Source organism: Trachypithecus francoisi, unplaced genomic scaffold (genome assembly GCF_009764315.1).
Source record: "Trachypithecus francoisi isolate TF-2019V2 unplaced genomic scaffold, Tfra_2.0 Lachesis_group7, whole genome shotgun sequence".
Taxonomy (NCBI): domain Eukaryota; kingdom Metazoa; phylum Chordata; class Mammalia; order Primates; family Cercopithecidae; genus Trachypithecus; species Trachypithecus francoisi.
The window spans coordinates 52,113,416-52,125,638 of record NW_022681472.1 but is presented as its reverse complement, the minus strand read 5'-3'; the positions used below and the strand labels follow the sequence as shown (position 1 = coordinate 52,125,638).

Sequence of the window (12,223 nt, the reverse complement as noted above, 5' to 3'; positions counted from 1 at the left end):
AGCTGGCAAACTTAAATACTTCCCTGAGTTCTGTGAGCCATCATAGCAAATGATCATGCACAAGGAGGATATTGTGGGAACCCCTGATTTGTAGCTGATTGGTCAGAAGCACAGATGACAGCCTGGACTTGTGAGTGGCATCTGAAATGTGGGCAGTCTTATGGGACGGGCCCTTAACTAGTGGGATCTGATGCTAACTCCAGGTGTCAGGAAAGTTGGAGAATTGGTTGGTGTGGGAAAAACCCACAAATCTGGTCACAGAAGCATTCATTGTCAGTGAAGAGAAAAATAGTTGGTTTTTCCCATATAATTAGTCTCTTCAGTAAAAGCCAAAATAGAGTCGTTTTAGCCAAGAATAAATTTTTTTTGTATGGTTTAATAAAAATAATAGTAACAAATGAAATAGCCTAAATCATTACAACTGGCCTTTCTGTGGCAAGCAGTGGGGCAGGACCAAGGCATCAGAGCCAGAGAGTGCAGGTGCTGAGGGCGACGCTGACGGGTGCAGGGGCAGCCGCCGTGACCCAGAGCCTGGGGTGTTGGGGGCACCATGGCAGACCTCGCAGTAGGCCTCACAGATAATACTACTTTGTTCACTTCACAATAACCCCCAAGTAAGTATTACTATTTCAACTTACAAAAAAATGGAATAATCTAACAAGTACTTTGCCCAAAGTCCCACAACTACCAAGTAACAGAGGCAGAATTCACGCCCAAGGCTGCCTGACGATAAGGTGTGTATTCTTCCTCACAGACCCCTTTGCGTAATGAGAGGATTTCCTTTCCCTGGACTCTATCACCTGTGGACAACCATGCAACTCAACAACCCTCCCAGAGACCTGGTTTCTAGGTAACTACACAGGAAATATAGAGAAGGAACAATTTAAAATGTCAAGTCTACTACCTCTTACACCCAAGAAAGAATCTACCAGCTTCTCCAAGGGGCCGCTGACAAGTACATACCATGACATCTGCTTCCCTTGTGGCATATCGAAGATTTGGATCTAGCCAATACATGAGAGATTTAACCTGCTCGAAATTCAGGAAGAGTAGGAATACCAGGAACAGGAAGTAGAGCACACTGAGTCCTGAGAGAAACAAAAACATGCTGAAGTTTATAAGAGATCCAATAGTCAGACACACATGTTACACATTAGACTCGAATGACATTGCCAAAACCAGACACTAAGATTGCAGCACAGCCTGTTAAGACTCCTCTTATAATCTGGGATTTCCTTTGATGAGATAGTCTGATACACAGTCCTAATTCAGATTGAGAGGGGTCAATAAAACTATCTCTGAGAAACTGATGCTAACTTAGATTGAGACTTGAAGGACCGCGAGGCAAAAGGTGTGTGGGGTGAGTGTGAGGATCGCACACGACATTCAGGTAGAGAACGGTGTGCAGGTCGGTTTCTGAAAAGAGAAATGTCTAGGACCCAATATGTGCCTAGAGCACTAGCAGAGAGGTGAACGGAGCAAGGCGGCCCTGAAGTGACAGTCAGGGCTTAAAGGCCACGGACAACGTTTCAGATTTGATTGTAAGTTAAGTGGGGAAATAAGATGATCTAGGTAACATTTTAAAAAGCCAACTAAGTGGACTGGAGGGGGCAAGGCTGTGTGTGGACAGAACTACTGGTGTAAGGTTCAAGAGGCGGCCCAGGGTCACTTATTTGAGACTTACACTCCACATTAGCCCTTATAAGCATTATTTTATTGTTCTGTCATCTCATAATTGCTATCCTAATAATCACTACGTGTAATTTTAAAAAGAAATGTTAACAATGCACTTTTAGAAGGCAAAAGCCTGTCCAACACATTTTAGAGAGATTTCAGAAACCATCACCAGGGGTTTTATGGTTTCTCTTTCTCTTGAACCCATTGGAATTAAAATGTTTATGCGGGACATTTAGAGACCGTGATACAAATGACCTTGGATCACAGCGTCCATCCAAACTTGGCTCAGCGCTAATCTCCAGTGAGCCACTCCAGAGGAGAGCACGTCCGTGGCTGGAATGAAATCCACTGCAAGCGCTATAGTGCCAGGCCTTCCAACGGCCACCCCTCTCCAGGCCTCAGGGAGCTCAAAGGAGGCCTGGTTGGTATGTGGCCAGCCCATAATTGTGCATCCTAGGGCCCAGGGAATGCACATTTTTTAGGCAAGTCGATACAAGAATTGCCTTCAGTTTGCTCTTATGCACCACCCATTTTTTACTAATTTTCACCACAAATGCACCCCACTATACTTTTTAATAATTATGATCCTCTTGAATAATTACATTAGGACAGAAAGAATCTGTGGTGCAGGGATTCTCAATCTGGAGTTCTCGGTTGGGCTTCGAGGTCTGTGAAGCCCTGGACACTATATGCAGAACTGTGCATGGTGAATGTCCACGGGTGCACACATAGGGAATGGGTCTATCTATAGATCTCATCGGATTATCAAAGGGCTCCATGCTCCCAAAAGGCTCTCAGGAAGGAAATAAAACTGCTTATTACCTACCATAGATCATTTGAAATAGGAAGAATTCAGATGTGTCCAACTAGCTGAAAATAACTTATAACTTCAAACAGCACTATTAAATCAATGGGAGGTATGTATGTTATAGCCAGGACTATCTTTTTGAAAACGTAAATGGAATCAGGTCACTCTGGGAAAAACCCTCCCATGATTTCCCCCTGCCCTTCATGCCCTGCTCTTTACCCTGGCCCACAGTCCCCATAATTACATCTGTGCCCGATGACTCTCTGACCTCTCTCCTACTCTTCTCCCAGGGCTCACTATGCTTGGGCCACACTGGCCTGGAAGTGGTTTCTAGCTGTGGGCTATTTTAGCAGCTTTTCCCTTTGCCTGGGATGCTCTCCTCCCCCAGAATCTTTGCAGGCTTGGATCCTTCTTTGTATGACAGTTTCAGACTCGGCATCACTCCCTCAGGCCTCCCATCACTCCTCAAGCTAAAGCAGACACCAGCTCCTGTCACCTCCCCTGGTCTTAACTAGCTTCATAATAACTTCAGATAGTTGACATTTTTTGATTACTGATTTGTGTAATAGTTTGTTTACTAACTGTCCTCTGTCTCCAAGTGGAAGGGCAGCTCCTTGAGGGCAGGCTTCTGTCTGTCTGGTCTTCCCTGGTGGCTTCAGGGCCCAGAGCAGCACCTGTTATACAGCACACTCAGTGAATGGCTGCTGAGTGAAAAGCTCACCAATCAGTTCAAAGAGACTAAGAGTTACCTAGAAGCTCTGAAGGCTGAAAGAATAATAGGCAGCCTTTAGCAAAATAGCAATTTCTTAGAGTTCTTGTACATTTTTACATAAGATTACATTTACCAAACCTAAAATGATTCATTTGGTGACTTATTTAGGCCAGATGAAGCCAATATCCAAAGTTCTGAAGATTCATTTTAAATCCATTTAGGTGATTTCACTATTTAGACTACAAAATCAAGTAAAAACAAGACATCCAATATTTATATGCTTATTTGTAACCCTTAGTTCAAATTAGGGTTCTTTGTCAGAAGTCTTTCTCTTTCCAAGTTCTCTCTCATTCATAACACTGAAGAAATTGAATTGCTTTGTTTTCGTTCCCTCTCAGATGCTCACAAGACAAATGTGCTCATAGTAGGTACTTGGGCTTGCACTAGTAAAAAGCAATATGAAAACACACAAAGGAAAACAAGAGACATTTGCTTAAGTCAAATCCTGTGTACATTAAGAGACAACAACATAAGGAGGCACGTGGAGTTGAAACAGTTCACGTGTAAGAGAATTTAAGTCATCATCAACACTTCATTTTGTGTCAAATAATTTTAAGAAACCACGTATATTAGGAACATCAAAAAGTAAAAAGCTAGAATAAAGTTTTAACTATTAAGAATGGCAAGTAAAAGTCTTAAAGTGATGAACAGAAACAAAGATTAAAAGATAGAACATCCTTTTACACTGCTAATGAAAACTCACCAAAAACCATTCGCCATAAGGCTGGATGAGGTCGAGTGAACGGACCTGCAGATAAATAACATTATAAAGTTAGAATGAACTGATTTCAGGGAAGGCTAAAACTTAAGGTGCTGCTGATCTCCATACAGATAACAATAAGATAAAGCTCTCTACTGTTAAAAGTGTTATTTGTTTTGTTTTGTTTTCTTTGTCACATAAACACTTTGAGGTCAAAGTTTGATTGAAATATTTTCTCCACATTATAACAACTGTCACCACAATCATCACAGGCACCACTCTCCACACAAAGATTTTTTTGAAGCTTTGTCTTGAGAAGTCAGAACGTAATTTCCCATGGAAACAATGTTGTAACAGTGAGTGGGTCACCAGGCTAGGCTTAAGTGTCTGTGATACATATTGTATCTTAACAAGTAAAATGTCCTAGCTGTCCAGGAGCTCCAGGGAAAGAGGTTCTGGACAACACAGTCATCATTGTGTGAGTGCGTTTGCGTGTGTGTGTGTGCATATGTGTGTGTGTGTGAGAGAGACAGAAAGAGTGAGAGAGAGAGAGAGAGAGAGAGAGAGAGACTGAAAAATAACAGAGGAAAAAGAAACACTGTGTGGCTTTTGATTATGACCTGTGCTGACAAAACACCTCTGACATGGCAATCCAGTTCAGACACAAGCAGATTCCACACAACTGAAACAAAAGTCTCATAGGACAAAACTTTCCCTTACGACAAGTGGATACGCCAATACTTTCTCTTTTTTCAGTAAAAAAGCAGAAGAGGGAGAAGAAAGCAAGTTGAGCCTTGACCTTATACCTCACAGCTATGGAAAAGCACCATTCTGGTAAGTACCTGTTCTGTGCGGGGCTGCTTACGCCTTTTGAACAGCCTTCCTACACTTGTAGAATTTCCAACGTTATGAACCCCGTGTTCCCAGGAGAGACACCAGAGCTTGTTTCCCAGCCTTCTTTCCAGGTAGGGCTCGGTCTGCAGTGGCACTCATGCCAGTGTTGGCCTCAGGAGCTAGTGACGGTGAAGGGAGTAGGCACAGCTCTCCTCTCTCTGTTTCTCTAGCCCTGGCCAGTAGGGGCAGTAGTCAGGTGGTGGCCATCCAAAGTGGCACTCCCTTAGAATCCATTGCAGAAGTGACACTGGGGCAGACCACAGCTCACGCTCGCTGGGGTTTCCTCCTTAGAACAGTTCTGGGGGTGGTGCCTGTTTCTGGAAGCTCAGACTATGGCTGGTTTCCAAGCAAGCCTATGACACTGTGAGCCACTCCTAGTCTTTAACAGGCTCTTTAATGAGCATAGTCAGCTTCTGTTGCTTGCAATCTTGAATCCTATCTGAGGCAAATATTCCACTGTAATTTTTATTCCTGAATTCATTCTAAAATCATCTATATATTCTTAAAAAGACCACACTGAAACATATTTTAACTACTTTCTTCGGATGAGTCAAGTTCTCATTACGAAAATCAGTTACAAGTACCCCCCACCATTCAAATCTATCAGTTCCTAGGTGGCAGTTCGGATGGTGAGTTTGGTTCATGAGAGACTCTGCTTTATCCAAATGTGTTTAGTTCCTGCATTTTGGATGGCAGGTAGTGAGAACTCAGATGGTTAGGGGTTTATTGAAAATTAATCTAAATCTGTTTGATTTCTGAGTTCTAATAGTGAGGGCTCAGACAGTGAGGAATACCTAGATTCCTTTTCAAAATCAGCTGCTTCTTTCTCAGAAAGTCACAGTGAAGGTTATAAACCAGGATCCCCCACCAGGTAATATGAAACCATCACCTTTTGTCAAGTCATTGGGAAACTCATGGCTAAAACTGTCATCTTTTCAGTTATTTTCATTTCCAAATACTCCTCTTTACTCGTGGTAGGTGATAGCTCTTGACTTGTCACCATAAGTGACTTCTGTATTTTGGTGGCCTCCTGGCTTGCAAATATTACTTCGTTTTTATGTTGCAAATAACAACATAAAATTAACCTTTTAGACATAAAATGGGACGTTAGTTTTCTGTATAGTTTCCTCTTACAAGGTTCAACTCTAAAACTGTATGACCTATTATTTGGCTTGTAACAAAATCAGCACTTAAAAATCCTATAGTGTTATTCTCAAGAGCAATCATAATGACAGGAGTCAGCAGTACCTTCCTGAGCACTTACTATGCACCAGGCTGTGGAATGAGACCCCCCCACACAGTGTCACACACTGAGTCTCATAAGGACTCAGTGACAAAGGTGTCATCATTACTCCCACTTTACAGATAAGGATACTGAGGCAGAGGAACCTGCCCCAGGTCATGCAGCTCATGGAATCTACCTTAGTTCCGTCAGAGCCTCCTGTGTCACCAGGTTGAGTCGTAAGGAGCACCTGGGGACTTTCCTATGAACTTTCACAGAACTGGGTGAGCTCACGAAGAGGAGAGGGTTAGAGAGGGTGTCTGAGGGTTGAGCCCGGACTGGTTTCAGAACCAGGAGACCGAGGGGAAAGAAACAAGCTAGGGGTGTTTAGAGCTGATGCAATAGGGGGAAAGGCATGGTGCAGGCTTTACCATAACGTGGAACTGATAAGCTGGCTCAGGAAGAGCAAGACCAGGGAAAGGGCAGGGAACTGATGGCTCTAAAGATAAAAGCCAGGGACCACCCTAATCCAGGGAGGTGGGAACCACTGGTAACTCTTGCCTACAAAAGGTGAGATAAGGCCCTGGAACGTAAGGTGAGCCTTTCAGTAACTAACTTCAAAACCTAGTCTAGGTTTGATTTCAACCATCAAATCTTTATGTGAGGCTTGTCATAACTGCCCATGGCCTCCTGGGAAAAAACTCTGAATTTTTTAAAGTGGTATTTTAGAAAGTACATTTTCGTAGCATTATACACTAACAGTGCAATCTTTACCATCAGACAGCAGTAAAAGTATCATTTTACTTTTTCAAAAAAAAAAAAAAAATCAAGGATGAGGCTGGCGTGTTCTAGATTATAAATCCTGATACTTATTATGCTCACTAGGTTACCTGCACCTGGCCACTCCAGTCAAGTCACCTTTGCAGAGCCTAAGGGTGTATGTGCCAGGGGTAGGGACACAACTGAGGAGGAGCCCCGCCTTCCACAGCATCACCTGCCCGGCATGAGCCCCACCTGTAGCATCCTATGAACGTTCATGTCATCTCAATGCCTTCCTCACAGATCTTGTTTCCCAACAGACTACTGACTACTTTCCCAGTGGTCTTGTTAAGGCAGGCTTCCTTTCCTTCTGACCATTGTTATGGTTCTGAGGTTATTAGAAGGGCTCCGCCTCATGGTTGCGTTCCACAGGAGTTCCTATTCCTTATCTGTGCTTTATATCGGATTTGATGAAAGTTGCCTGGGAGAATTTGGATCTGTGGTGTGGTTACTTACTGTCTTGCTTATGTTGGAGAACTGGGGAAGACTTCTTAGGGCAGTGGTGCAGCAACAAATGCTGGGTTTTGGTTTTCTTATGAGGGACACTTAAAAACTATGTGTTTTATTTTCTTTATTGTTCCTTCCACCTAGACTATATCATTTTCTTTTTCTTTTCTTTTTTTTTTTCTTTTTGAGATGGAGTCTCACCCTGTCACCCAGCTGGAGTGCAGTGGCGCGATCTCAGCTCACTGCAGGCTTCATCTCCCAGATTCAAGTGATTCTCCTGCCTCAGCCTCCCTAGTAGCTGGGATTACAGGTGCGCGCCACCATGCCCAGCTAATTTTTGTATTTTTAGTAGAGACGAGGTTTCACCATGTTGGCCAGGCTGGTCTCAAACGCCTGACCTCAAGTGATCCACCCACCTCAGCCTACCAAAGTGCTGAGATTACAGGTGTCAGCCACCACGCCTGGCCTAAAATACACCATTTTCAATCAGATATTAAGAGCAACATTAATTTCAAAAGAAATAGAAACCAAATGTCTTCCTCATGAGAAGAGCTAGCATTTTAAAATCTACATCAGAAATTAGAAAATAAGATCATTGTCTGACTCACCAGAAACAGTTATACCTATAAAAAATTAAGTTTACAGGACTTCACTTTAGGGAAATACAATTATTTTAATAAAAATCAGACATTGCCTGTCCAACAGCTAACATTTGTATCCTCAGGCCAGAGGCCTCCCGGCAGACCCTCTTAGTCAGCTTCTCCTTTTGATTATTATTAGTTGGAGGTCTTCGAGGGAAATTTGAGAAGGTGAAAAAAACGATCTCTAGGCAACTTTCAAACCTAAGGAAAAGAAAATTTATTTATTTATTTATTTATTTTTTGAGATGGAGTATTGCTATGTTACCCACATTGGAGTGCAGTGGCACAATCTCAACTCACTGCAACCTCCGCCTCCTGGGTTCATGCAATTCTCCTGCCTCAGCCTCCTGAACAGCTGGGATTACAGGTATGTGCTAATTTTTGTATTTTTAGTAGAGATGAGGTTTCACCGTGTTAGCCAGGCTGGTCTTGAACTCCTGACCTCAAGTGATCCACCTGCCTTGGCCTCCCAAAGTGCCGGGATTATAGGTGTGAGCCACTGCGCTGGGCTGGAAAATTTTTTTTTACAAAAAGTAGTGAAGCAGGGGACACAGGATGGAAGGAGAAAGGAACTCTTTTTGTTTTTGTTTTTAAATTTAGAAGATAGTGACCTTTTGGATCACTTTTAAGCATCAAGGAGACATGATTACCATTATCTTAGCAAAGAGAAGTCAAAGGACAAACAATGATAAAGTCAGGAAAAATAAGAAATACTAGTTTTCCACTCTCCTCAAAGACCTTAAAAAAGTGCTGAGTGCAGCTGAGTGTGGTGGCTCATGCCTATAATCCCAGCACTTTGGGAGGCCAAGGCAGGCGGATCACCTGAGGTCAGGAGTTCGAGACCAGCCTGGCCAACATAGTGAAACCCTGTCTCTACTAAAAATACAAAAAAAAGTTAGCTGGGCGTGGTGGCATGCACCTGTAATTCCAGCTACTCAGGAGGCTGAGGCACAAGAATCGCTTGAGCCTGGGAGGTGGAGGGTGCAGTGAGGAGAGATCGCGCCACTGCACTCCAGCCTGGGCAACATAGTAAGACTCTGTCTCAAAAAAAAAAAGGTGCTGAGTGGTGTTTCTCTTGCAGACAACAAAAGGAAAAAAAGGAGGGCTTGTTCTGTGAACTTTTTCCAGGTGGATTTATTACTTAATTCAACATATGTTAATGAGAAGTTACTGTCGGCCAGGCACTTGAAGTACAGATGAGGCTGAGCTAGTTTCGGGGGCGTGGTAATGTGGAAAGGGGATGAACAACAGTTAAAGGGAGTTCTCAGAAACAGGAAACATACACCAGAAGGACTCCCGTTGAAAGAAATCTCCAGCCAACTGGAGACTCAAATAGGTTTCTAAATTTCACTCCAGTGATAGGGTGGTATAGTTAAAATTACACATACACTTGAGTGTCAGTTGCTATAATGGGATGAAGGTAGCAATTAAAACATTTTTGTAAGGAAGCCAAAAGAGAATGAAGAGGACAACTGAAGAGGCCAAGAGGGCAGGAGAGAAGAAGTGTAAAAGCGGACATCAGACCCTCTCCTTCCCCTGCTCTCACTGCCAGCCCTCTCCCTCCACATCCGCTTATGGGACTGAAGCAAAGAACCATCCTGGGACCTAATCCTGCCACTCACCCTGTTGATTGCGACACAAAATTTTGTTTGAGTGTCCACGTCTCTGCCATATAACTCGGGGTGGATTCTAAACCAGCGGAGATAATCCTAGTCCCCTGTCATTCTTCTAGCCAACAAATATCTGTTGAACATCTATTCCTCCAAACACTATAAATTTCTGTCCCTGGAACTGATTGAGAAGAGACATGTGGCCCAATCCTAGTCAAAGACATGTAAGTGTGCTGGAGGATGGCTAGAAAAGGGGTCTCTACTCAAGTAAAGACACACAAGACGAGATGATCTCTTCATCTGCTGGCCACTGCCTGCCACTGTATGGCTAGCACTGCAGGAGCTGTCTCAAGGCCAGCAGGGCAGACTACAGGCTAGAAGATGGCAGAACAGAAAGGAGTAAAGAAGCTGGCTCTTCACAGGTCACTGAGCTGCTGAATTAGTCAGCTTGCCAACCACCCTATCTCAGAACGTCTTGTTATGTAAGAAAATAACGAATTTCCTTAGGGTTTAAGCCATTTTGAAATGCATTTTCTATCACTTGTAGACAAAAGCATCCTATTATAAAACCCTACGGCGAAACTCAAGGGCCTTCTTTGTTATTTAGACTCTACAAAAAGAATCACAAGGCTCCCTTCCTGTAGGAGCTGACCAAGTCTACCACATAAATAACATATATGGACTCACACATACTTGATGAGACAAATGGACACAATCCACTTTTGGCCTCTATACAGCCACGCAGGGCAGCATTTACCAGGTCAAGGATAAATGCATTTCAAGTTGCCAAAAAATTGTTCCGGGCATGCTATCCACTGCAGGCACTTCCCCAAAACTGTCTGTGAAGGAGAGGGCACGTTTGGGCTCCGTTTCTCCCATTCATTTGCATTACTTGAGTTGAGAATATGTGCCAAGGGTGGGGAGAATGGAAAATAAGGGGACAAGACTGAATGAGAAGGGGCACGTACACTCCAGTCACAGAGGCGGCCGTTCGGCACGGGCTCCTGGGGAGGCCTGTGGCCTGAGAGCGGGCTCTAACAGGGGAGGCCACGCACCTCACGGGCACCCTGCCCAGGGCCCTCCCAACTCCCCACCATCTCCACTGGCACCTTCCAAAGCCATCCCTAATTTGAAAATATTCAGTAACATTCTTTCATGTGGAAAAGTTAGTTTTACTACTCTTAGGTAAGGTGTGAATAAACAGATCTTTAGAAAACAAACGAGGTAAACACAGTATGTTTGCTATGTATACATGGCTTCAAGAGAATTCAAGTCCTCCTTTTGCTGACTAATGTCCCAATCCCTCCTGCACAGGACACTGAACTGCCATCCTCCTTGTTCATACCTTCCATACCCATCTGAAACCTTATTGTTGGCATGGTCTGCCTTTCGGTGAATGGTGTGTGTGTGTGTGTGTGTGTGTGTGTGTGTGTGCGTGCGCATATGTGCCCGGGAGGAAAAAAAGGACGGTAGGGCAGAAATAGAGTAGAAACAGATTACAGTAGGAAGGCTTAGATCAATGTGTCAGCTCCTGCCAGTCACAGACAACACACGGGCAACAGAGCATCGACTCAGTCACCACCCACCTCCTTTGTGGGATGCAAAGCATGCTACGTCCAGGCCAACTAAGACCCCACCCTGGGGGAAAAGACAAGCCAGAGACTGACAGAAAAAAAGAGAAACAGGAGGAGACAGAAACATACTATGGAGAAAGCCAGAGATAAAGCATACCGCAGTGGACCTAATATGAGATACGACCAGAGCAGCACCGCGGAAGGAAAATGCACAGCTCGTGCCCTGCCAGCAGGCTGACATCAAAGGCTGGGGGACATGGTGGCATGTTTCAGCCTTCTCACTGGTAAACCGAGATGACTGAACTAAATGAGCTCTGTGGCTCCTCCTCCCTTTGTGTGTATCGTAAAGTCCATGCAGCCAGGATAAGAAAACTGAGCTTCAGTTTTATCTTTCCAGAATCAAAACAAAAGCACAGTCCCACAACGAGAGATTGAGCAGTTAAAGTCAACTTTGAAGATTAGAGGACTTCATTGGGGAACAGAGAGGCAAAGCCAGAAGAAATCACACAAAGTGTTACATCAAATAGATTTAATCCCCTTAACCTTCAGTGCCTTTTGTACCTCAAGAAAAACATCTGCTAATGAAGCCCCAATACTCAGCTCCTGCTAAAGACTTAGAGAAGAGATGGCTGTAAAATCACAGCTATTGAGAGACTACTCTTTTTGAATCCTCACACTTCTAAAACAGCTCTGGGCTCAGAAACAGCAAAATTTTTAAAAGGAGCCAAAAGAAACCTTCAAAGCCATGAAAAAGTAACCCTTGAGAACTAAGCAACAAATAACACAGGTCAAAGAAAGCTGAAGCCTTAAAGAACAGACCTGATACCTTTGCACTGATCAGTTTCCTGAGGACATATGCATGTATCATGCTCTGATTGACTGATAAGGGAACAAAAAGACAGGACACAGGACATAAGAGAAATAAAAGTAAGAATAGAGGGCACAGACCAATAATGGTCATGGCATTGAGTGATGACAAAGAAGGAGGCAGCAGATCCCAGGATACAAAAGGCAGAATGGCTGAGGGGAAGGGTAATAAACTGTCACTACCATCTGAAT

General features: G+C 43.7%; 1 protein-coding gene across 3 annotated transcripts in view; it reads right to left on the bottom strand.

Moving 5' to 3' along the window:
* Positions 1-12,223, bottom strand: part of PTDSS1 (phosphatidylserine synthase 1) — a 104,332-nt gene that overhangs the window by 77,360 nt on the left and 14,749 nt on the right. For 2 of the 3 annotated variants that reach the window (XM_033203210.1, XM_033203211.1), the window contains exons 3-4: positions 3,961-4,005; positions 964-1,088 (exon numbers count right to left, since the gene is read on the bottom strand). In XM_033203210.1, coding sequence (XP_033059101.1) covers positions 964-1,088; positions 3,961-4,005 — 170 coding nt within the window. The remainder of the gene's footprint in view (positions 1-963; positions 1,089-3,960; positions 4,006-12,223) is intronic. The other variant, XM_033203212.1, reaches the window with a different exon arrangement.